The 26,511-nt window shown below is 41.6% G+C and overlaps 1 protein-coding gene across 5 annotated transcripts in view; it reads left to right on the top strand.

Annotated features, from left to right (window-relative positions):
- The window catches only part of chchd3a (coiled-coil-helix-coiled-coil-helix domain containing 3a), a 59,623-nt gene that overhangs the window by 9,795 nt on the left and 23,317 nt on the right, over positions 1-26,511 (top strand). For 3 of the 5 annotated variants that reach the window (XM_079335717.1, XM_079335718.1, XM_079335716.1), the window contains 2 exons: positions 5,410-5,590; positions 24,003-24,086. In XM_079335717.1, the coding sequence (XP_079191843.1) occupies positions 5,410-5,590; positions 24,003-24,086 (265 nt within the window). Of the gene's footprint in view, positions 1-5,409; positions 5,591-23,119; positions 23,135-24,002; positions 24,087-26,511 lie in introns of all 5 variants that reach the window. The other 2 variants (XM_079335715.1, XM_079335714.1) reach the window with 1 other exon arrangement.

Raw genomic sequence — 26,511 nt, 5'->3', positions numbered from 1 at the left:
AAGTAAGAGTGATTTAAAATGAAATAGACATGAAGTGTTGAGTATATTAATGTGTATATACAATACAAAAATTTAAAACGTGTTTCTTCCCGAGCTCATTCTCGTCTCGTCATGCGAGTTAAAATCTCTAAAAAAATGCAGCATCTAAAACTTAACTTTCATCCTGAAACACCACCGTCCTTAAGATCTGAAAATGTCATCCACTTCTTTTTCCTCCACTGTTGAACTTTTCTACTCAATGGCTGTTATTGCAGACTTATTCTTTCTTTTAATTGATGTAGACGAGTGGTCCACAGTTCTTTTGTTCTTCTTCTGTCAAAGCATTATTAAATTGCATTGGTATTTCACCTTTTCACAGTGTAGGCAGCAATTACAGGGGAAGAGTTTTTGGTTTAGGAAGGCGAAAGAAGCACTATGATTGGGGCCTTCGCCGTGGTGGAAGACAATTAGAAAAAAAAAAAAAAAAACCTTGTAAAAGGTGCAATTGTGTGTGTGTGTCTCAAAGCTCAGCTAACAAGCCTGCACAGTGGCTCACTAGTTACAGAACCCCGCAGTGAAAGTGCTGCACAGCTTGAACACAGGGAAATGGAATAATGTGTGAACCCCCATGTCCGTGGGAGAGAACACACAAACATACACACACGAGATACACGAGTCCAAAAATCTCAAGGTCACTCAACTCAAACACTTGCACCTGCAGTTTGTTCAAATTCGCCCTGCCTCCCATATGTTCGCTTCTTTCTTCTTTGCCAAGTACTTCCTTTTAATTTATTTAAGTTATTTCTCTCTGCAACAAAAGCATAAAACTGAAGTCTTATCAAACGGCACGAGACATCCTTGAGGCAAACGAACATGTACAGTTTGCCTTTGTGTAAAATCTAATTATTTGCACTCATATTGTTATTCCTTCATTCTGTTCAGTGCAGTATTGCACTCTCGTGTACGCCGCAAATCTCGGGACTTTTGAGAAAAAGAGCACTTTAGATTAGGCAGCATTTCTTTGGATTGGCTTTAAGGCTGGATTTGAACCCCAGAGATCTGGTTTTGCATGTTTTGCTTGGGCACTAGCGAAGTAAAGGCTCTGTGAGGAGTTCATTTGGGTGAAGCCTAAACTCATTTGCAGCGAGGAGCGGCTGCAGGGAGCAGATTTGCCTCTACTGCTCCTCTGTGAGGCATCAGAGCAGAACGACTCGGAGAACGGGACGAGAGAGCAAGAGGGACACAGGGAGGGAACTCTTCCACCATCCTGTCTCTTCTCCCTGGATCGAACTTGTGCTGCGTCACCATTGTCCAATCTACTTGCCAATCTGCTGTCTATGGTTTGTCAGATATTAAAAATAGTCTTTAAATTTTCTACGAACTAAATGAACATAATCCTCGTGTTTAAGTGCTCCAAGACACCCTGACAGCTGTTCAAAAAACAGGCTCGAAACGTCCCTCTGACTGACTTTCGAGACTTTGTGCTCAATCCATTAAATGACTGCATAGGCTGAGCGCTAAGTGACAGAGCTTTAGAAGAAAGTTAAAGGCTGCTGTGCATTATTTTAGTTTCTTCAAAAGGCGCTTTTCTAAATGAATGAGCTCAGCACCTTGTCCTTTGTTTGCCCACACACTTAATGTTATCTCAGTGTTTCATAACAGTCACAGTCAGGTGTGAGGTGTGTGTGTGTGTGTGTGTGTGTGTGTGTGTGTGTGTGTGTGTGTGTTTATGTCTGAGTGCCTTTGTGTCAGGGAGAGTGCAGTGCTCCATAAAATATTCATATGCAGCATTCAGCGGCATTATTCCTCACATCAATATTGCATGGGGCCTTTAAATGCCTTTGTTTCAGTCGGCACTGTTATGCAGGTCTGTCAGAACCCGTCTTGCCAGGTACACTGTATTGAGCAACATCTTATGATGATGACAGCTAGACAACAGGAAACATTATGATGTGAAGAGCTGAGGAGAGAGACAGCAGGTAAGAGGAGAATAGACAGGATGTGAATAGTTGTATTCCTGTGTTTTGATGTTTTTGCTCGGGTAAAGGTATTTAAATAGTTGAATTGGCTGTTTAAAACACTGACTCCACATAATCTGTGCCTGTGTTTACATTTGGCTATGAAAGTGTGTACTTCTTTATACACTAAGCAGATGCTACTTTTTACCTCTTAAAACTGTCTATGATACTCATAAGCATGTTTTTCTTACAGTCAAGTTCAAGCATCTTAGCAACTCAACTGCAGCATTTTTGAGATGAACAGTCACAGACCTGAACGTTAAAAAAAAGAAAAAAACGTGTTAATATAAACGTTTGTCTGCCTATGGTCATCTCTGAAAATAGCAAGTTACTTTTTTTGGAAAACCTTTGTTCTCAAGGCTTGGTCATCAGAGCCATCAACACAAAGGTCACCGTGCCAAGAATATCCTCGTTTTTTTATCCAGTACTGACAAACAGATCAAATCAGCCATTCGTCTTTGGAAAACTTCTTTTTTCCCTTTCCTGGTCTGACTCGACCACTCTCTACCTCAAAGATCCCCTCTCCTTCCCGGTGCCAATCTCTCAGAGCCGAATGAAAAATGTGTCCAATATCCCAGGGACAGGGCAATAATGACTGGAAAGCAATAGTGGGGAAGCAGACAGATAGCATCCGGCTAGTGATAGCAGTCTTTGCTTGGGTTAGCACTTGTGAGGAAGTGAGAAGAAGGACTTTTTTTGCAAGGCTGTCCATTTACTTTTTTCAGAACGTAGCTCTGGGCCAACATTACATTTTCTATTTGGTGAGAGTGTCTCATGATTCAAATGTCCAAGGTTTTCAAGAACAACACAATATAGTTGTTTTTCACTGTCTTAATTGGAAACTGCCCGAATAAGACCATAGAAAGTATGTATGTATGTATGTACTGTATGTATGGAAATTCATTCATCACCTTGTACGGAAATATTTAAGCCTTAATAATATACCTATATCTCTCTTGGAAATAAATGTTCCAATGTGCCAATTCTGGAGATGGATTTTTGTTCATTTATTTCTTAAGGATAGAAAAAAAAAAACAATGCTAGCATAGAAACCAATTTAAGACACAGTTAGCAAGATTGTGCAGTATGTCATAGCTTAAACAGGGAAGTCCCACCCGTTACTACGATTTTATAGTATACGGGACTTCATGGTTAGTAGGAAAAGCCTAGACTGAAGGAAATATCTGAACATTTCACTTTGAATGACTTCGACATTTTAATAATCTTTGTGCAGATTAAACTTGTCTGGGCATAATTGTCTTTTCCATAGTAGTAAAAGACAACAGATGTGTTTCTTGAGTAAAAGCAGCTAGGTGCATTAGCAGTGCAGGCAGGTGTGTGTTGTAAGGAAATGGTGAATGTAAAAGGCCATTAGGAGGCTCCCTGTGTGTCTCTTTAGTGTGTGTGTGTGTGTGTGTGTGTGTGTGTGTGTGTGTGTGTGTGTGTGTGTGTGTGTGTGTGTGAGTCAGAGCCAGATGATGGATGGAGTGTGCTGACGTGTGCAGCCCAGTGGACTGTGAGACTGGACATGGCTGGTCTCTCTCCGTCTCCCTCCATCTCTCGCTTCCCACTCTCTGCCTCGCTCCCTCTTTGCTTCACTTCCTCAGGGCCATACATGTCACGCCGCTGCCGCTGACTCCTCTCTTCCTCTCTCTCTCTCTCTGTCTTTCTGTCTCAGCTGCTCTCTGACATTTAGTGGTGTTGCGGGGCAAACGGCAGCTTTAAGACGCCAGTCACATTTTTTATTAAAGCTTACCTGTTGCCGGTTCAAAGCCACAGGCACGGGATGGTGATCAGTTAGATGAGTCTGTCCATCATGATGCCTTCACTTTAGAGTTCTCACACATCTATTCTACTAAAAAAGAAAAAAAACATTCACAGCGGTTTATCAGTGAGTGCAGTAAAAACTATCAGAAATACATATACAGCCACTGTATAACACCTCCTTATCCCTGTGTGTGCTACATGTTTCATCTGAATCCAAAAGGCTGTTTCTGATGCAATTGTTGATAAGAGAATCATAACAAGAGATTAGCTGAAAAATGTACACTGCATCTAAAAAGCTAAATCCAGGATTTCTGCACTTCTTAACTGACGGTTGTTGTTTTTTTCTCCAGCTGATGAAAGTGTCATCCTTATCAGAACAACTCTCTACATTAATGAGTCAATCGAAAACGATGTTCATGGAGAAACATTTGGTTCACTTGTGCTTCCACTGTCTCCATCATTCGAGTAAAGGTAGACGATGACAATAAAAGCGGATGTTTTCACTGCAAAGGAATTTTTCTCTTATCTGTGGAATAGGTCACAAAACAGTCAACATTCACCATCACTCTCAGCTCAGGCAGCCTCCTTCTCATCCCGGCTGTCTGTCAGAGCTGTCTTTGGATTTTTCTCTTTGGCAGAACTTTATTAAGTTCCTCTCCGTCTTTATTCAGTCTGTCATATTTCGCTCAGGCACTCGCTCTCCCTGCTCTCTGTTTATTTTACCTCGCCACCACCGTTTGATTCCTTGCAGAGAGACTTTCAGGGTTTCAGGGACGTTCCTCCTCTTTCTCCAATCAAGCACACTGTCGCAGAGTAGTAGGGAGTGTGTTGCTAGGCAACAACAAAGAACCCAGTGACAGGGTTCAAATGTTGGTCTCGTGTCTGCTGAGAGCGTTCTTCCTCCGTCTGTATCACTGTGTCTTTACATTGATGGCTGTTGTTTGGGGGAGATGGTCGTGCCTGTTACGCATCAACAGTCACATTTCTCAACATTGTATGAATTTATACTGTGTCGCATTAGTTTCCTTGTCAGAGTTCAAGCACAAACTTTTCATCCACTGTTGAGTTGGACTCCTTGATGTTGTGGAATAGCAAGGACACGTGTATGGATTGCTCTGACATTACAGTTGAAAATCAATAAACGGGTGTATTGGCCTATATATGCTTCATTAGCACTGTCATCACATTTGTGACCTTTTAATTCTTTTGGGAGACGCTCTAAAGACTGCAGCATGCAGTGCAGCCGAGGATTGAGGTTTGAAACACCAAAGGTTCATACAGAATGAATCAAATATAATGAGTAATGATCTGAAAATGAAGATGTCTATGAGTCCATTTACTGCCTGTGCTTGATGTGGATCACATTTTACTTTATCAGACAACACATGCTTTGAGATTTATTCAAGTTTTTAAACTAGTTCAGGGTTGTTTCAAAGTAAAAAAGCCGTCAAAATCAATTTTACGTCACTTCTAAAGATGTAGATATCTTAAGGCGACACAAATGGACATTTTCAGGCAGTTATGCATTATGGAGTTAAAGTAACACTTGTTTGTGTCTGGTTTTTTTTAGCACATTATAAATGTATGTCCTTTGTAAAGCAAAGTAGGCATTGTGTTAATCATGTGAAATGTCAATGCTCCACAGGCTGGAAGCAGAGAAGGCCCGGTCAGCAGCGCAGGCTCAGACTGAGGCACAATCCCAGGTCCAGGATGAAGTGTCCAGGATCCTTTCTGCAGAGAGAGCCGGGGCCCAGGAGAGCCTGCAGCAGGCTGTGCTTCGGGAGAGGATCGCCACTGAGGACGAGAAATTCCGCGCTCAACTCTTTGTGAGTCTCTCTCTCTCCCCCCCACAATAAATGTTAAACCAACATAATAAAACCAGATTGGGTTACACCCCGAGCTTCCCTGGACCAGCCCACTGAAGGCCAACAGTTCGACAAGAGTCGCTCCACACAGCCCAGCCGCTCTGTGTCGAATTTAAGTTTCTATTTCCACAAACCACCTTTCCAAAAAGTTTATTTTCCAAACAATGTGTCCGCGTTTTCCTTTTGTGGATGTTAAAAAGTGGTGCTGCTCGCTCAGTTTGTGTGGCGAGGTATCCCAGGATGCTTTGAGCCGTAAATCAGACGGTTGCAATCCACAATGAAACGGGGCAGAATCTTGATTGACATGTGAGCTGCCACGCTCCCACACAGTCCTGAGTTTAGGTCTAATCTACAAAACAAGCTTTTTTTTTCTTTTTTTTTTTAAAGCAACAAGGTTTGGTTATGAATTTAACATTTTTAGTACGTCATGGGTCTTTAAACATTTCAAGTGTATAAGCTCACTGATGAGAGTCCCATTTAAGCCCACAGAAATGAACACATTTGCTCTACTCAACAGCTCGTGCCTTTTACAGGGATAAAGGTCAGGGGTGAACGTTAATTTAAACAGTCATTTTAAGGTATTTTCTGTGTGTAACCTCACATTCACACGTCGTCATTTTATAATATCAAAAGGTAGATGAATAAACCCCTCTGTGCCGTCGCCACATCGTACAGCTCAATATTGTTTCTCCTCTGCCTGTTCATCCTGCTTTGTTATGAAAGCCACCTTCATTTCAACAACTGTGTCTCTTTTAATTGTACTTGTAAACATTGTCAGATGAGCATTCTTTACCACACGCGAACACGGACGCGGTGCATTGTTCCAAAAAGAAAACACATTTTCCCCAGAGTGTTGCCCACTGTTTACCAACCTATGCTATTGATTATATAGCTCATTTCACACGCTCATCGCTGTAATAGAGAAATGAATCATTTTTCTATTGAGAGGGAGAAGAGAACGCGATTCCACGCCCGCAGGACAAGCGTACAAGGGATCCCTCATTTGGAACGGCGATCCAATTGAAAGACAAAAAGAGAGAGAGAGCAAGCGAGGGCGGGGTGACTCATGATGGGATGTGATTTTCCCTTCAGCATCTGTGAAGAAACGGTTTCAGTTGTAGGATTTCTGTAATTTAATGTCAGTTCTTTTTGAAAGGAGGGAGACATGACAAATGAGTGGAGGCGATGTTTTGTAATTGTGATATATAGAGTAGGAGCGTCATCGTGGGTTGTGGGTCTCGCAACTCTTCCAAACATTTTTTTTAATCTCATTGTCTGCATACTTCTGAAGTACTACCTCCCTATGCTCAAAGAACTTTCGCATCGATATGCTATAAAGCTTGCTTGCGGCCCCAAGGCTAACCCAGGGCCATTAGGAGCCATTAAACCAACAAATCGCTGCATTGCAGTGATTGTGGGTTCAGTATGCGCATGCACAATGTCATATTGTGTTTCAGTCTTTGTCTCTTACTTGTGTTTTTCTGTCCAAATCTGGTTGATTGTTTCTTCTCCTCCATCAGTTTGTCTGAACCTCTTTAAAGGACACATACTGCAGCAAAAGAAGCGTTGTCACAGGCTTTTTTGAAAAGTGTGTGTGTGTGTGTGTGTGTGTGTCTGTGTGATAAATTCCTGAGTCTGAACATTATTTTGGAGGGCCGGAGTTTTTAATGGAATCCGACGGGTTATCAGTGAAGGCGCAGTGCCGTTCGCAGCACTCATGTAATTGTCAAATCGGACGCTTCCACACAGTCACTGTTCCTTTCAACTTGAAATAGGCTTTTCTGTTTTTTTCTTAACTGGCAGCCTCGCTCCTAAAACGTCTCCCACCCATTGTCATTTCTCTTCCATATGTTTGTCAAACTCTGGGGATTGTCCACTACGCACACATTTCATGATACATAGAACATGTTTGAAGGTATCTTGTGTACGTCTGTGCTGTCGTCTCTCCTCCCTGACCTTCTTGCTGCTTTCTTGTGAGAGACTTTTTTTCTTCTTTTTACTCCCTAAGTTAATCGACCTGTATCATATGCTAATGTGTTCATAGACGGGTGTTTTTTGTTTATCTTAGAATACCATGCTTCTCGCTGCCTATCTGTGCATAGTTTGCCTTAAAAATAACATTGACATTCTAAAGTACGTAAGCATCAGTAATCGGTTGGGAAATAGGTTCTGATAGCCAGGCAAAGTCAATAAGTTGATCGAGAAAGAGCTTCAGAGAGAGATTGCGGTGTGCTGTACTGACTAAGCACATAATCTAGTTGCTGAGGGAGCTTTCGAAGGTGATTTGTTCAATCCTTATCCCGAGTAACCCTGTTAACAGCTCATGCATTATCCTACATCCGTGAGCAACTCAATGCTATTAACATTCCTCGTCCTTCTTGATTTCACGCTGTGCCAAGATTTTTAGCTTAATCTCAATTCAAATGTAAATGCATTATATAGTAGTGTAACCATTATTGGCATAGTGATAATTAGAAAAATAAATTTAATGACATTTTGAAATAGTTAAAAAAAAATATTCTGGATCTCTTCAGAGTAGCGTTGCCTTTGTTTGGCTCAAGTTTCAAGAGCATACCATTTCTTTTCTAGCTTAAAAATGTAGTATTGGCCCGTAAAGTCCTCCTGTGAGTGATGCATACGATTTGGCAGTTTGTTTTTTTTCCTGACAAAAGTGAGAAAACTTCCAGATTTATTTGAGCCCACTGGTAGTTTTAGTGTCAAGTCAAATGATATTGTCTCTTTCCGATATTGTGGAAAGTAAAAAAAAAACAAAAACAAAAAAACAACCTTAAGAAAAAGTGTCGCCCACACGAGTAAACATCGCATGTGTCATCAGTCACTCGGTGTGTCAGACTATGGAGAAGTGTTTTTATTTTGAAAGAGGCAGAAGAAAGGCACAAAAACAAAATAAATAAGGATGTTATATTACCAATGGTTCCAGCATGCCTCAAGCCAGAGACACTGACGCCAAGTCGATATACGAAAGGGGAGCTCGAGCTGTCGTTCTAACTGAAAGCTTGTGATACGTTGAAAGTGAAAGGTCAAATATTTGGATAGAATTTAGGAGTTGGTGTATCTGTGACATTTTTTGCACTTTAAATTGTTATCTTAGAATGTGAATTGACCTTAACCTTACCCTCATGTTCATTGCCACCCTCAGAGAGTGTTTGTCTATGGCAGCTGCAGTTCCTGTGTTCTTTGAAGAGCTTGGTATTGATTTGGCCGACTCATTAAGATACAGGTCACGGTGAGCAGCAGGACCCCGTACGTTCGCTCCCCTACTTCACACGCACACACAAAGAGAGCAATGCACGGAGCAGTTATGCCTCCCCACGCTCGCCTGTAATGACCAGAACCCCAGCAACCGGCGCTGCACCAATTACAGTGATACCTTCTGGAGAATTGTCCCGAGACATAGAGGTTGACTCAGGTCAGATATTGTTTAGATTTCATTGATTTAGATTTAGCTTCAACATTGTGGTTCTGATTTTAAACACATTCTAACACTACAGTAGGGTCGTAAGTAAGACGAATTTTAAGGTTCATTTTGCCAACTTTTTTACACGTCCTTTTTAAACCTCGACTTTTTAACCTGTATAGACATTTACAATACTGCTTTTTAAGGTAACGTTTTACTAAACTGTTCCCATTGCTAATCTTTTAGCTATTTTGACAATAATAATGTGAGTTAATTGTGAACCAGTCACGCTCCTTAATGACTATTCAAAAGTAGTACAAATGTAAACAGTGTGTGTGACTATCAATTCAATTTACCATTCTTAACCATTTCTACTATGGGTCATCTACCAGGTCTTCCTGTCCCTCTGATTTATCCATGAGTCATATTGGCCTGAATGTCATCCAACTGATGCCAGCCAGGCTCTCGTGTTGTTTAATACAATGGTTTGCTTGCCACCCACTAAATGTAGCTCCAAGTATGTTACAGCAAGCTATTTGTGTTCTTCTATTCCTGAAGCAAACCTTTGTTGGCATTTTAACTTTTATTAAATGCACCAGAGTAGGTTTTTCGATTGCATACCAAATGATGCTGGGGCCCTAGAGATGGTTCCTACCACCCTGCTGGGAGAGCTTTTCCTTCATGCTTTTCTACCACAAGTCACTCCCCTCCCTGTCAGACTGACTGGCAGCAGCCAGCTACCAAGTCGAGCAGTAATTGAAACTTCACAGCAGTGTAGACAAGGCGGTGTGTTGTCTTTGTCATTGTTGTTGGGTTCCTGGGGTTCTGTTGTCTGAGGGGAACATGCTCAGTGTCAGCCCTCACACATGTTCTGCCACTCAGGGGGAAGCACAGTGAGGATAGGGGAACACCGGCTTACACAAATGGGGTTCAATTACTTAAAAGCAAAGGAGGGCGCTTGAATATTTTACTTGGAGTTTCACCTATTTGTTTTCTTTGGTCAAAGAACTCAAAGAACTGACAACTAGTTACATAACAGTTTGACTGATTGGCATCTAAATGAGTCTTTAATTATCTTTTTTATTTATATATTTTTTTTCCCCAAGGAATTCATTTTTAATTTCCCTCATTTAATTTCTCAATCAACAGGCTGTACTACATACTTGACAGCACAATAAAGAGACTATATATTTTGGTCATATGAACATTGTGAATGAACACGAGTTTCATTAATTTACGGAGTAGAAGGTTTGGTGAAAAACTAATGTTTGGTGATTCTTGTATTTGGTAAAAATGGCCTCATCAAGGGGTTACTTAGCAGACCCATTAAACACAAATAAACTCATCATTAGATAACAGGTCAATTAGTGCTTAATTTTGCAGCCAAATCGATAAGGAATATGTGATTCTTGGCTGAAGAATAGCAGAAAAGACCAGTAAATGAATGAGCTCGATTTATAGATAAAATCTTCTCTTTATGTGGTGACAAATAATGAGCTCTGACAGAGAGATATACGAGTGCCTGGCATGAATGGGTCATGTAACCCTCTCGTTCAGTCTACATCCATCTGTCAGTCCACACATCTGTGTTTTAATAAAATCAGACTTTTCCACCGTCCCTTCTTTTGATTTTCGACGACTCTTCTCCCTGAGGATCCAAACTGGCCCAGTGACTAATCAATCACCGGCCACAGCGTTTCACCCAGACACACAGGCTCTAACCCCTGAGGCAGACTTTTCAATCAAACTCGGAGCCATCAATCTTTCTGAGCTCCACACTGTGGTCTGGGTGGGGTCTACCTGGCGGCGAAAGGTTTGTCTACAGCTGGGAGCTGGTCTGAAATACTCCGAATAAAACCAAAAAGGTAAATGTAGGCTCTGGGACCCAAGGCTACCACCAAAGTGTTTAATTTTCTTCTTTGCCTTGGACTTGCCTCAGAACAAGACAAAGTCATCTTAGAAATTGGAGCTGCAAGGGACACAGCTGGAGACTTTGCTCTCTTGAAATGTATGGGCCATAATTCATAAATACACACAAAGGACTATTTAGAGCATGCACACTAAAAACACACAGCACACTAAGACATCAATACAGCCTACCTTTTCACTGTGTTTCATGACTTTTTAAAGCCATATGAGAGAACTACCATGTCATAGGAGTAGATAAAATGTACAGCATCATTATAGGGGTTATGGACCAGCCCCCTTGTTTCTAGATGTATGTAATTAAAAAATTCAAAGTTGGAATGATGGACTTATAACACACCATATAGTCTGCAGTGGTATACACCAACGTAGAATCATTTGTTATTATAGCTTGTTAAAGTGGAAAAAGTTGGCTGGGTTGTCTTAATCCGTTTGATCAGGAGTTATGGCCGCTCCCAGCTTTAATTTAGATTCACATAACGTCATCGTACACTAAATGTTCAATGCCTATTTTAAATTGAAAACACAAGGATCATAAGACTTGAAGCCGTTCTCTAATTAATTTAAAAACAGAATCTTAATGCCAAGGGTTTTTGTTCTGGTTTCTGTCTACTGTTACCGTCCAATAACCCTTCCAGCTTACTAGAGGGCAAAAGAGGCCATGCTATTGTGTAATATTTAGCATATTTAAACATGACCGTTGTATAATGTTTTAAGTTATGGAGATAATCCGTTCACTCGCGCCACGTTCCACCAATCAGTCTCGATTATGTTGCTTTTGTCAGTCTTTCTGTTTCCATCTCTAGCCCCCTTATACAAAACCGCTCAAACACAAATACTGAATAACAGTAGCTAATGTGATTTTCCATGATTTTTTCCCCACCTCTGATTTTACAGCAAGGGATAATGCAGCCCAGCCAGAATGTTTGTTTACTCCCTGCACACACACGCATGCACACGCACACACATGCACACGCACGCACACACACACACACACAAACACACAAACACACAAACACACACACAAACGCACATGTCCTTCCTGTCAAAGCTCCTGGAGAGAAATCAGTACCTACTCTTTCCTTAAACTGTGTTCCATTTGATGCTTGGCTGGCTTGAAAATGACTTTGGGTAAAGCTTAACGTTTTTAATGCAACAGGCCCCCTCCCCCCTCCCTGTTCACCCCAGTACCCCTCTCTCTCCTCCAACCCTTAAAAAAAAACTGCAGTCTAAGCAAACGCCTTGCCTATTTGGAAAACCATGTGTACTTCAGCAGTAGCTGCTGGTGCATTTTAGATACAGCCGACTGGACCTGGCTGATAATAGGGCGACAATTTAATTTCCCAGGTTTTAAAGGAGACTTGCTGGGTTTTGAATTGGTGCCTGTTGGTGGTGTTAAAAAAATGGTTAGAAAAAAAGATTTATTTTTCTTTCTACTTGTCCTTTTTCTCCACATCACAGATAAAAAAAAAGAACGATTAAGCAGAGAAAAGGTCCTTTTTTTTTGCCTAAGTTGGAGATAAAGGGAAGTAGGGCTTCTTAGTGATTTACATATATGCAGGATTTGCTTTGCTCGCCAAGGACACATTGTATTCTATCTTTGACTCATGGCTGAGTGATTTATTACTTTACCATCCCAATTGCAGTTTGCGCATGAGCGTTACAGTAGTCACATCCTAAAATGTCACGATGTCAGTGAAGTGACCTGAATCATGCTGCCACCCTTGTGGGCATGACTTCTTCCAGAAAAAAAAAAAAAGTTTGACATCACTACCATTACTCAAAGGAGTGACAACTGGGCACGTAGAGTCTGTGTGTCTTCTGCATGTTAAAGTGTTCAGACTACAGGCGACATTGTTGCGAGAGTCACAGGCATGATGTTTGAGGCAGACGCTCAATCGCAGATTTGAAGAGTGTAAATCTGCAATCAGCAGCCCCGCTTCCTGGTGCTCGTCACTGCTGTGGCCATATATATATATATATATATGTTCACTCTTCATGAATGGATGTGCCGCTGATTGTTTACTTTTAGTTACTGCAGCGCACACAGTGTGGTGATGTGTGAGTCATATAGGCAGCTCACACTTTTGTTTGATTAGTTAGAAAACGGGACTGTTCTCTGATACCAAACATCATTTAGGAAATTGTTAGAAATGGTTTATGACGTTTAAGTAACATAATTGTAAGACGTGTTTATTTCTAAACTAGACACCTGTTGCTCCACCTGTTCTCTCCAGCATTCCTCCTCCCTGTCAGAGGGTTGGACCCAAAAATCTAAGTGTGACTCTCCAAAATCATTCAACCCTGCTTTGACCCGAAGCAGGCTTGCTGCTACTGAGTTTATTGGAACAGCACAACCTGTTGGATGAGAATGTTTTGTAGACGGTCTTAGGCAAAGGTCACTGTTATGTGCTTTAGATTATAGACCCCAAATGGAAGGATCCTTTAAACTGTTTGACCAAGCATGCTACAAACTGAGTGACATCCTTTCTGAAGAGTGTGAAGACATCTCTGATTGTCTCTCATCCTCTGATTGTTCCGTTTTTAATGTCCATTGTTTAGCTCCACAATACCTAACAAAGTATCAGGTTGTAAAGAGAGAAAAATTGTCATTTTGTCATTGTCATCTTTTAGAGTCCAGACTACAAGGACACAATATTTAGTATGGATTTTATTGCTTTGAGTTTTCAAAAGACAAAAAAAAATTTGCCCCTGTTATTTAGTAGCCTCTGTACCTCATTCCAGATACGTTTTCACACCCATATGTATATGAGAAGGACATTTTTTTTCTATTATCACATTTAAGAAATAAAACTAAAATCTTCAAACCTTTAATCATAAAATCTATGAATTCTCTCATCTACTTTAGAATATTTTTGAAATTGTCCTTTTGTGTATTTTAGATTGTTTCCTCAATGTCTGTTTTCCCTGTTCTTGGTCCTTTTTTTGGCAAATTTTGCATGGCATTCAAAATCTTACTATTTATTTTTAAAGACAACATAAAATGTTCAATAAAGGAAACGCTGCTCTCCAGTTACGTCAGGATTTCATTGACTGGCCCAGAGGGGCAGCTACAACTACAGAACTACAAAGTTGACACTAATAGGTCTGGAGGGAAAATGAGTCAATCAGTGTATAAATTATTTAGTTCCGATGGGAACTTCCTAACGAAACACTCTAAGAGTACACAATAAGTATTCATTAAACTCTGACAACATGACCATGAGTTATTTCCTTCTTGGATTTTCTGACTCTCTAAAAGTGCAAAACTTTCATCCTCTGCAGGTTTCTTAAAAGTTCAGTCTGTGAGCTGGAAGGTTTGACGTTGTGTGCATACTTGTCTGTGTGCTGACACAGAGCATAATTAAATGTTTTTGTACTGCAGAATGCCTACTAAGATGAGCAGATATTTTATCTGCACGGCTGCTCTTTTGATTGTTTCCCACTGACTGTCTACTGTAAATACATGTGTCCATATTTTCCCCTCTTCCTCCCCCCTCCCTCTCTAATACCCTTTCTCTCTCACTTCTTGGATGATGTTCAGTCAACCATCCTTTACATATCAGCGGCTGTACCTCACCTCTGCCCAGGGTGGGGTGCCCACACACCGTGCCAGTATTAGGGTTAGACTGGAGGTCAGGCTCTAATTGGCAGCGCCCGTAGCTGGCACACTGCGCCAGGCCCTCACCCTGTCAGCTAATTGGCACTGCGAGCAGCCAGCAGCAGGACTGGGATACAACAGCGTTTCGATTGATGGATGGATACTGGTGTCAGGAAAGCTTCCTTTGGACAAGAGTTCTTGTACTGTCAATTTACTGACTCAGCTCAACAGACAGTGTGTGTATTTTTGTATGTGTTCATCCTCATTTGTTCGACAGATTTTGGAAAACTGACTATAATTGTCCTTCTGCTTTGAGCGTTGCTTTATTCTGCCGGAGCTCCGGGTCACGTCCGTGAGCTTCGACTTCATCTTTTGTTATTGTTTTGATTGAGAGCCCTCGAGCTGCGGATTTTACATACTGTACGTTAAAACTTTCATTTTTAAGGCTTTCAAAATTAGACCATGCAAATGTGTACTTTTTTTTTTTTTACCAGGATTTGATGGTTAGGTTTGTGATGAATCTGTGACCATGCTGCTTGTGTTTTGCTGTGGCCTTGAATTGTAGGAACATATTTTCTAATTTGATGTATTATTGGGCTTTTGGATGGTTTCTAAGATCAAATCTGTGTATTGGTAAATGGTCAAATTTCTGTCCTCTTTCATGTGTCTTAGCTGGGACTTTGTAGGCAAGACATTCGCGTACACCTATAGAAAATCGATCGTCTCGAGTGAAGTATTGTATGTGTTTGACTCGTGCTGCAGATGTATTTAACGTGTAACATGACAGGTATTGTCTTTTGAGACATCCCATCCCCTTGGTTTTTCTCCGTGGTCTTCCGCTCGCCTCTGACAGGAGAGCGGTATTAATGAGGTTCTATGGAAGTGAGCTCTCGGTTCAGCTAATGGTGCTGGACCGGTGCTTTGACTGAACGATTTGGAGGATATAAGGATGACAGTGGTGTCAAAAAGGACATGGACGGCAACAATGTGTGGGCGAGATTAAGAAGCAGTGTGAGACTGAAAAGAGGATGGAAGGCAGTGAAATAACTGGAGCTGCATGGGAAGAAGAAGGTTGATTTACAAAGCAGTTTTCAAACAATGTTACAGACTGCAATTAGGAAACAAACCAATTAAAAAGAGGAAAGGGAACGCATTAATAAGAGAAGCAAACAACATCGAAACACATCTTTTCAGGGCATAGCTTTTTCAGTACCATGGCATTACAGATAACCGTTGGTAAGTAAGTCATTAAAGAGAGGTTAGAAGGCATTCAGTAACAGGGGTTATAGTATGAGAGGTGACCCCGAGTCTGCTGTCATGTTCTTGATGGACAGAGGCTGACGTTGGACTCTGCTCCCGGCTTTAAGCTTCACTGAGCGAGGGAAGACCACCTGCTGCTGGGTGGAATGAATATTCATTAATGCACAGCGTGGGCACAGATGCACATGGAGGTTTACAGTAGACCAAGCGCTGTAATCACACTTCGACTCAGTCTGACAAAATGGTCAGAGAAACATGGATCCAGGTAAGGATTCAAGTCCTGCAGACACTACAAGCCAAGTACATGCAGCTTGACTTTCCCAAAAAGTACAAGGTCAGCAACATATCCTCAGGCTGTCCCTTTTTCTCCCTGCATGTCTTCCACTATTGTCTTTCCTTCCATCCTTTTATAGGTTGTTCTACCTCTTTTTTTCCCCTCATTCCCTTTGCTCCCTATGGACATCTGTTGTCCACAGACAATATGCCTCTCTTCACTCCCAGGTCACCATGTCCTCTGCTGTCAAGAGAAGGAAATTTCAGCCACTGGTTCCTGTGTCTTGACTCCACATATACAAGCATCCTCCACACTTTCAATCGTCCTTGCTTGTCGTTACTCCCTGTTTGCAGAACAGTGATGTGGTTGAGAATTAGAGACAAGTGGAGGTTTCCTTTTCAAAACAAAAATTGATTTTTTTTTAAAAAAATAGTAGAAAACCATTTACTCCTAGCTTGCCTCTCTCTCCAAGATCTTCTACGAGCTAGAACTAGAGGATCGTCTCCCTTCTTTTTATCCTCAGCCCCTTTGTCCCCATGTTTCCATTGTTCTCTCGGCATGCCCCCTGTTCTCATCTTGGCTTAGACTTCCTCCATACATGCCCCCCATGTCTTGGTAATGAACCCACAGCTCTTCATCTCTCCCTCATCTTCCCCCTTGTGTTGGACATGACAGATGACTGGGGACCTCCAGAGCTTTGCTCCCCCAGGGCTCTAGATAAAGGCAGCTCCCACTGCAGGATGATCAATCAATCAGTTTACACTGCGGGCGCCTGATCAGCCAATTAATCAATCCCTGAGCCAGCAGATGTTGTTGCTGTCCCTCAGCAAAGGAGCTGGCAGTGGATTGGTAGAAGTGTCTTCAACAAAGGCTGAGGGGCTTGAAGTGTCTGGAAGTCGAACGACAAGTCGTTTTTCATGTTTCTACCAAGACTTCAACGTTTGAGGAATCACTAGTCCTCCTGGTTTTTACTGGAGGAGTCCTTCTGTGCGTGCTTTTCTTTGTTTTTCCACAGAAGCACAGTCCTTAATTTCCACATTCTTCCAGAAGCTCGCCTCCAAAGAGCACGTTCCTGGCATCTCCTTTAAATTACATGTCCTCTTCAATCTTAGTTCAATCGTCCTGATCTTTTATCCTTGTATCTTTGGAAAGGGCTTACTATAGCCTTGCGTAAAATGCCTTTTAATTATTTAGTCAAAGCTCAATCAATTGGACAGAATACAAAGAAAGATGTTAACATGTGAGTGGGTTGACATTGCTGTCTCAGCAGTATTAAGGACAGCTGGTTTAGATCAAGCCCACTGTTGACCTCCGTTCAGTCAATGAGTCTTACACTCCACCTGGACACTTCATTTTAATGTGCCCTTAAACAGCCAGTAGTTAAAAATACACCCACAAACGTTGAGACACCCACAAGCTCCACCTACACCTCTTGGCCTTTGGACCCCTTCCAGGGCAGGTCCACCCTTTGACCCACCAGGTCAACGCATCATTACTCACTGTGCTAAGAGATCCCTGAGGGAGAGCTATTCTGTCTGCAGGACAGATTACCATCCTTCAGTCATTTGCTTGTCAAACTACTGAAAAGTTTTGAATAGTGCGTCTTTAGCGATGGCTTTTACAGGCAAATCGGTGTTATACAACTTAAAGAATTACCTTTAATGTTTGAAACTCAAAAGTTAAGTTGATGGAAAAGTAACTTATTCTTTGCAAACTTGATATTCCATAGTCTTCTGTCAAATTTTATGCAAGCAGACACTTGGTAGGTAGCATTTGCATGCCCATGTTCTTGCTGGGATTTACAATTGGATTCCTCTTACCACAGTATCACGAAGTGTCACTGTAGTTACTACATACATACCTAAAGGGGAAGAGAATAAAACCATACTCTATGGAAAAAAAACTAATCCACACAGGATAATGGTCAGGGGCTAATTGCTTCAATCAGAGCTTCATAGCCTCTGCCAGCTTATTCTCTGTGATTAATGGTACCCATGCGTCTTGTGACTTTATTATGACTGACCCTGGCTCCAATGACATAAATCTGAGTGAAGGGATCCCAGGATGCTGAAGTATTATCTTGTGACAGGGCAGCCATGCTGTCAGGTATATGTCCATGCATCCTTGGAGTCGAGAGACTTATGCAACTGATTCAAGATCAGTCAGGTACAGTAAAGGTTTTTGTGTTTGCTATAGCAATGGCCAACTTGGGTGTTGGTATAGGCAGAGAAAACAACATATTTTCTCAATTAAAACAAGGCACTGAAATTAGGCATAAACGACAATAATGTGTATTTATTAAATTATGCACTTTTAATAATGTCTGCTAGACACAAATCTTGTGTCTTGTAGCAGACTCCTTTTTTTCCTGCAGCCGTCAGCATGTGTGGGAATAAGTGTTTGTCCTTCAGTTTGATCAGTCAAGGTTAGGCCCATTAACTGACCACACGATTTCTGACACGATTCCCTTGTCCATAACCCTTCCACCTCCCATGGAGACGTAATAGCTCGCCGTGAACCTGATGTGATATAGCCGCTCACTAAAACCCCTTGATGCTAATTAAGCAGGCAAAGTAAATGGTTTCCAATGGAGTTTTACAGCTACTGCTACCAGAACTTGTGTTTTATTAGTTACTATAAGGGTAATGTTTAATACTGCCTGTAAGGTATCTGTTAGGTAATATCATTTTACACACAGTCACTTAGATTTGATCTGCCAGTGATAGCTTTTAAAGATAAGGTTGCAGTGGTTTGAGAGGCAGTTAAAGGATGGGAAAGATGTGTCTGAAACCATTTTGTGGGAGCTTTGAATGTATTTCATTCTTTGTGGGGTTTTTTTTGTCAGTCCTTTGAATCATTCCTATCACCAAGCTTTATGTCAAAAAACCCATCTCTCCACAAAACAATCTTGTCATCCATATTCCATCCAAAAGTTGATGTTTTTTTTTTTCCTCCCCTTCCCCATGAACCTCCCCTCCCTTACCTCCATCCATCTCTAACCTCCCACATGCCACCTACACCTCGTCCGTGCCAATTAACATCCGAGCACGGTCACATCGTGCTGCTCTTTGACCCCCTTCGTGCCGGTCGGAGCACAGAAGAACCGAGGCCCGCGGCTTCAGTATTAGTTTATCACAGGGCCCTGTCGTGCAGCTCTGAGATAGATGGGTCCTGGTGAGCAGCTCTGACCCACCGTGCTGCACATTTCACTTGGATGGTGTGATGGAGCATTGATTATGATGCTACTTGTGACAGGGGTTGAGTCGGGCCTGAGCCGGCGGTGGCAGGGAAAGACAAAAGACACAGAGGTTATGGATGAGGCGCTGTTAGTTAATGTGATGGGATTTGATTTGTGCTCTATCGATGTCATCACGCAAGATTGTTTTCATCACGCATGATTTATAAGCATGTAGTAGGCAAACATGTAACAATGAGCCTCATCGGTACAACAAAGAGGTCCTCATCAGTGAAGTGTGAAATGAGAAATGGAATGTGTACTGAATTGCTGGTATTCATAATCAGATATTTTTCTTCTTTAGCTGTGGTAAGTAATCTCTTCTTTTCTCGAATACATTGATGCATAAACCTTTTTGTCCTGTTGGCTCCTCTTTGTAAAGCTTTGATGAAATGAATTAAATCAAAGGAGGTTGCACTTCTTCAAGTCAAAGGTCCTCAGGAGGAGCTTTTTACATTTTACATGCGGTCGAAACAAGTTGATGAATGAGATTTTAAAAGAAAAATGTGAATTCTTGTTTGCATTTTTTCACAACTAAGTTTAATAGGGTACAGTTGTAAAAGTTCTTCCAGCTCTCTTCAGGGCGCCAAGAGAATGTTAAACGACAACAATGACTTTGGTTCAACTTCTCTCAAACTTGCGACGATGGCTTGTTAAAAGACATGTAATTGGAGCACAAACCAAAAGCAAACCTCTAGCAAAAGCAAAGATACTCTATTATTGCTCAGATGTTTTTAGCCATTCGTTAAAATGATACGTTTTGGAGTTTTATTTGATAGGACACTCTTTTAACATACAGATTACAGACACACAAAGGGAAATACTTCTTGTTATTTAAAGCCCTTTTAGATTCTTTCATGGAAAAGAAAGGCACACTTAGAAACCCTTCTAATATATAAGCAGGTGTGAAAGAAAATGGAGTGCATGGAAGCAGGGTGGGGGACCTGACACAGCAAAATCCACCTGTTTTCATCCCTCTTGCCTCCTGCTCCTCCTCCTCCTCCCCACCTCTTCTCCTCCGCCCTTACTCCCAGCTCAAACTGCGGCAGTCGGCTAATTAAAAAACATGGCTGCCCTTAATTATTCAGCTGCTGGCTAATTGATATTCGCAGTGGCGTTCACCCTGCTTAAACGCTCAGTTTAATCTGACCACCATGGTCTCTCTCTCAGCCACCTGTCACCCTCAGCCATTGTGTAACTGTACTTAACATGAGAAGAGGGGAGAGATGGACATGGGTGAGCGATGTCAAAGTTTGCTATTGTTGTTAATTTGTTTTCCTGGGCTGCAAATAGCACCATGCAGAGTCTGCCTGCACCCAGTGGAACAGTTTTCTTAGAGTGTTCAGTATTTTGACTGTGTTTGTTCTTTGATGTCGAGCTTGGCTGCACAGTAAAATTAGACTGCTGAGGCCAAATTAAGTTGAGTAAATCACATCATCTGGACTTAAAAAGTTTTAAAATTGCTTTCTAAAACGAGGGTTGAATTCCATAAAATCGAATCCTTATTGGAATAAATAAGGAAGAGCGGTCTTTTGATGTCGAGGATTAGGTGATCCATCTTAGTTTTGAGCCACTTTATAAAAGTGATTAAGAATTGGACAACCTTGATCTGGATGCAAGCCTTTTAAATGAATAATTTAGGAGTCCTCGGGCTCTTAATGACACTACATACAGGCACACTAATTTCTCTGTATGCAACGAGCTCTGTAACATACAGGAAGTTGATATAAACCGAAAACATCCCCTTCCTTCTTTACTTTCTCTTAACTTTCAGACCTCTTATAAACTCAAAGGAAATAAATGATAACTTAAAAATAGTGAAAGTAATGATAAAGAACCCTGCACATGCAGTTAAAGAACAGGAGCTGACCTCTGACCATAGTTAAAGAGGTTGTGTCCACATAGATTTCCTGATTACTGATTTTTCATAATTTCTTTCCAGTCTGATGGAGGAAATAAGATCTTATTGATTCAAGACAACCACTCCTTTTAAACTGGATCTACTCATTTACTTTCTGGTCCTAATATCAACGCTGGACATTTGCGAGAGCTTCTTTGTTTCCTGAGTCTTCTGCTCGACTCCTCTCTTCCGCTCTGTGCTTGGTAATAATCTTTTCCCGCTGAATTATCTTCCTAAAGTTAAAGAGACACTCTCGGGCCCGGGCTCCATGGTCCCATCCAACAGCCTCTTCTTCTTTCTTGACACCACCAATGATAAATCACCTTTGATTGACCTCTTCCTCTTTGTGTCTTATCTCTCTGTTCATTTCACTCTCAAGTTCTTCTCCTTTTTTTTTCTTGTCAATATCTGCCCTTCGCTTCCTCTTCCTCCCCCCCACGACCCTCACCCCAGCTTCTCCCCCCCCCCCCCCCCCCCCCCCCCCCCCCGCCTCCTTTAACCAAGACCGCCTCTTCATCAGCCGAACAAAAGGTGTATGGGCAGTGGTAAAGTCTGTCCCATTGTTTGGCTTTTAGTATGATTAGATTATCTCTAAAGTCTGCTGAATGGGGTTAATCGGTCGGAAGTAATCCTAAAATAGTGTGTGTGTGTGTGTGTGTGTGTGTGTATCTGCTGTCAAGAGCCTGGCCAACCTGCTCGCATAGCAATTAAACAAACTCAGACACGTATCAAACACAAAAGTGAGCAAAAAAAAATCAAATCCCCTCGGCACACATTTCTGTCACAATCTCTCCTCTTTTAATGACCCCTTTAGTCTCGCCTTCACGACGCATTTACCTCCCGACCCCGCTCTGTGGGTACAGCTGCCCCGGCTGGTGTGTGTATACAAGGCTGAAGTGTGCCTTCACAACAGCGTCTAGCACTCGTATGTGTGTCTAATGTTTTTGTCCATCCGCGCAAACTCTTTAGTTGCTACCCCTCTACTACGTAACGTCAAATATCGTCTGTTTTTCCCCTCCGTCCAATCATCTTTCTTCTTCTTTGTCTTAAATTGAGCTGTTGGTCAATCTGCCATGCTAGCCATGATTGCAGGCTATTGTCTGAAGCATCAACAAGGCTCGCTAATGCTAGCTTGTGCTGAGGACAGGTGAGAGAGGAGAAACGTGTTCATGGCGTTGGTCTTCTGAGTGCGATAAAGTGGTTTTACATATCTGGAGAGGACATCGTGTGTGAGTGTGTGTGTGTGTGTGTGTGTGTGCGCAGGTGCCTGTCCGCACGTCTTTCACATAGCGGGAAAAGCTTTGAGCATCCCCTTGACTTTGAAACTTCCCCCACTCAACTGGAGGACAGCCCCCTCAGTGACACTCGTCGCCGCTCCTCATCACAATGCATGGAGCAACTCCGCTCCGCCTGCAGTGCATTGAGTAGCCAAACACAGATGGTTATCAGTGTAGTCGAGATTGGATGGGGTAATGCAATTTTTCTTCTCCATACGGCGTGTTTTTCTTCCTATAGCGCTCAAAGAGTAAAGGCTTCAAGGTTTCAAGACTTCTCTGCAGGGCTGCTTTCCATATGACAAACCTCTGCAGTATGGTGTTTTAATGTGTGTAACGTGAATGTGTGCATGCATACAAAAGTATATATATTATATATACCACACATGTATTGCATCTGTATATATACCAGGGAGTGAGGAGACTTTGGGGATGAAGTGTGACGGTTCAAGCAGAACAATGTGAAATCCAGTCACCCTAAGCCTCGGAATACAAAAGCTGTTCCTAAATGTCACCGTAAAGAAGCTCATGGATGAATCAGTGCCTCCTTAAAACTCTGTCTTTTTTTCCTCCTGTTTTCTTTCAACGCTTACATTGTTCAGGAGATGGGACGCAAGGTGAGTCTAGAGGTCTTTACCGTCTCCTCGTCAGTACAGTTCTGTTTTCTAAGGGTTCTTTTCATCCTTTCTGCTTCGAAGACATTTCTTATCTTCAGCAGGTATTCAACTTATCCCGTCTTTTGAAATCCCGTTTTCACAACTCCCTCGCTCAAAATATAAATAAGATGATTTTAGCGGCCTTAAAAAGTGAGTTTTAAAACAAACATTTATTTTGGTCTTTTAAATGAACGGTCACTTAAACAGTTCCAACTCATCCAAAGCCATTATAAAAACAGAGAAAATTATTTTAAAAAAATGTTCTCAAACTATTTAGAGTACGTCTCTGTATCTTACTATGTTTTTCAGTATGTTTGTATTAGAGGGTAACCATTTTCACTGTGATTATCAAAAGTTTAGCTTCCATTTGATTGAAGACATTGGCCCTCTGGTCTAGTGTGCATGTGTCCTTTTTTCCCTTTTCTTAAGAGCAGATGCATCCAGGTCTTATCTGTTCTGTACATCACCCAGAGAGTCAGCCGTACATTTAGTGAAGGTCAAAGTAGAAAGGCGGTCAGTGCAGATTGGTAGCCTGTGTAAATATATCTGCCAGACCATAGTGCTCCTACTCACTGAGAACTGATGTTATCCTGCTGGCCTGATAGTGCTTCAGCTGAAGATTGAACACAACAGGACAAAGAAACACGTACAGTACATGCTACACTTTCATCAGTCTCACACACTTGGATGCAAAGTTGTATTTTCTGGTATGCGGTGAAATGTGTACATGTGCCCAGGCATGTAAAAGTCAAAGTGTGTCCTTGTTCTTAATGTTCTTAATGTGTGTGTGTGTGTGTGTGTGTGTGTGTGTGTGTGTGTGTTTGTTTAGGCCAAGCAGCTGGAAGCCAGAGAAGCAGACCTTAAGAGGCAGGACGCTTTCTACAGAGAGCAGGTGGCTCGGCTGGAAGAGAGGGTAAGACACTTTTTTTTTCTCCCATAAACCGATGGGAAACATGCCCATATATGGTCATGCTAGGTTACATTAATGTACAACTCTACAGGCTCCTGCATTTAAAAAGAAAGACGGTAATAATCTCATTCATCTTTTCTTATTTCAACAAAATAGCTTTTGGTTTGGATGTTTACCAAGCAAAACACTCCAGAGAAAACGAGAATGTTCCTCTACACATAACGACAGAAGTAATATAGAATAGAGAAGAAAAACAGCGGCAAAAAAAATCTCAACTAACAAGAAAAATCCTGGTGGACAGAAAATCTCCATTTTACAAAAGAAGACAAAGTAAAAACTAAATGCTGCATTAAACAGTCACCAAACGAGTTGCATCATTGTTTTTTTCCAAAAACAGACATCACACACTGCAGCACCAGTTTTTGCCTGGGGAAAGGCTTCCATAATATGACTCTGTTAATGTATAATGCACTTACAGCTGTGCACACAGAAACACTTTTCACAGGTTACACACAAAGTATGCACGATCGAGACGGCTCCACAGTGGGCTCGGTCACCACCGGGCTGAGCCAAAGTAAAGTCACATTTCTTCTTTTTCTTTATTCTTCTGCCCCACTGTTTCTGGTATCATCCTCCAACTTAAACTCTGCGTGCTTTCCCCAGCATGATTTTCACCGCTCTCTCTCTCTTCTTCTCTGCCTCTCCATGATCGTCTCTCTGCCGCTCTTTTACTCTCTGGATATCTTTTTTTTTTTCTTTCTATAATTCCTCCGCCTGAAGGATAAAAGGTTACATCTCCTTCATCCCTGTGTGTGTCCTCGTGTCCCTGAATATGACACTACCCTGATGGTCCTTGTCAAACCCGCGTCCTATGGAGGAGGACAAGGGTCAGCTGCCATGCTTAGCCAGCTTCAATTGGCAGCTCCATGCTGGTCCCAGTGAGAGATGCCTACAAAGGTCAAAAGCAGGGTCAAATGTCCCATTAAAGTGTGTTAAAATAAAAGGACACCTTCACGCTCCTCAATTTATACACGTGTCTCCGGAAGGATACAGTGTCCTGTAGTGTTAATGAGCTTTAAAAAAAGAAGCCATCATTTTGGGAAAGAGTGTCCACTTTTGTTTAAAGTCTACAGTTCAGGACATTTTGCCCATTGTGACTCCAGATATTCATTGAATATATAAAAGCACTCTTGTTCTTATTCTTAGAAGACTTAAAATGTCCTTGATCTCAAAAGGGTTCAATCATGATTTTGTCTTTGACCCATTGGCTCAAAAGCAATTTCCTGATAATTTAAACAGAGATCACTTTAAATTGTGTTCTTTGTTGTTGTTCCTAACCTTGTTTCTTGGAAGATTAAAGAAGAACTCTTTAATAAAAAAATAAAAAAATACAGCTTTAATGAAATAGTTGTAGAATATATCTACTGTGCAGTTCTTGGTTCATGTTGCACATAAGGCAATTTCTCCTTGTCAGAAAGATTTCATTTGTTTGCCTTCCCTCATTGAGGATGAATTGTTAAGCCAAGCCAGTGGGTATTGAGTGGTAGTAGACGTCTGCCAGTAATTGGAAGCGCACTCGTCTATACAGTTTTGGTAGGGGAGAGTAAAAGCTGCCATTGGCTGATATGGATCATTAGAAAAGAAGACAACCACTCTTCAAACCAGAACTCGGTCAAGCGTTTCCAAAAAAATCCCAAGATTGTGAACAAAAATGAGACGTCGGCAAGCTGTGGCGTTGCACTGAAACCAAACAGATCCTGCTGTGTTGCTGAGCTTCGCTCTAGTCCTCAGCTCAACTTGTATTATTACATCTGGGACAGTGTCTCTGTACAGCCAATTGGACTGCTGATAGTAGAAGTGATGACTCCCAACTAACACAGCCATTATCGACTTCTTGCACTGGCCATCCATCAGCCATGTTGGCCTCTGGTCAATATTCCTCAGATCAAAGTGTCAACAAATCACCTTCACACCTCAGGGAGAGAGAGCGAGAGACCGAGAGAGAGAGAGATGGACAGACGAGAATGAGATTCTCTATTGAAGATAGAAACTGATGTGAAAAACTACACAGAAAAAACTACACAGAAGAGTTCAAGACAGACACACTGGAATTGAAGATATTCTACTAAGTTATGGAAACTTGACGTGCAGTATGTGAGTGAGGGATGAAGGACAAGTGAAGACAAAAGTCAAAGAAGGTGAAATTGTCAACATTTGATAAAAAACGAGAGTATATTTGGGAAGAGTGCACAGGGCCTTTACATTACAGATATGTCAAACTGATTTATCTATCAGTTAATGCACAGATCCTGTCCTGTCTTTTTGTAAATTCTATCAGGACTCAAGGCCTGTGGAGGCAAAACACAACAGAAGTGGGAACCATATGAGCGTTTAGTGTGATGGCCTGCAATCCTGTGTGTAACTGAGG

Source organism: Symphodus melops, assembly GCF_947650265.1.
Source record: "Symphodus melops genome assembly, chromosome: 22".
Taxonomy (NCBI): Eukaryota; Metazoa; Chordata; class Actinopteri; order Labriformes; family Labridae; genus Symphodus; species Symphodus melops.
This window is presented reverse-complemented; position numbering and strand designations above follow the sequence as displayed.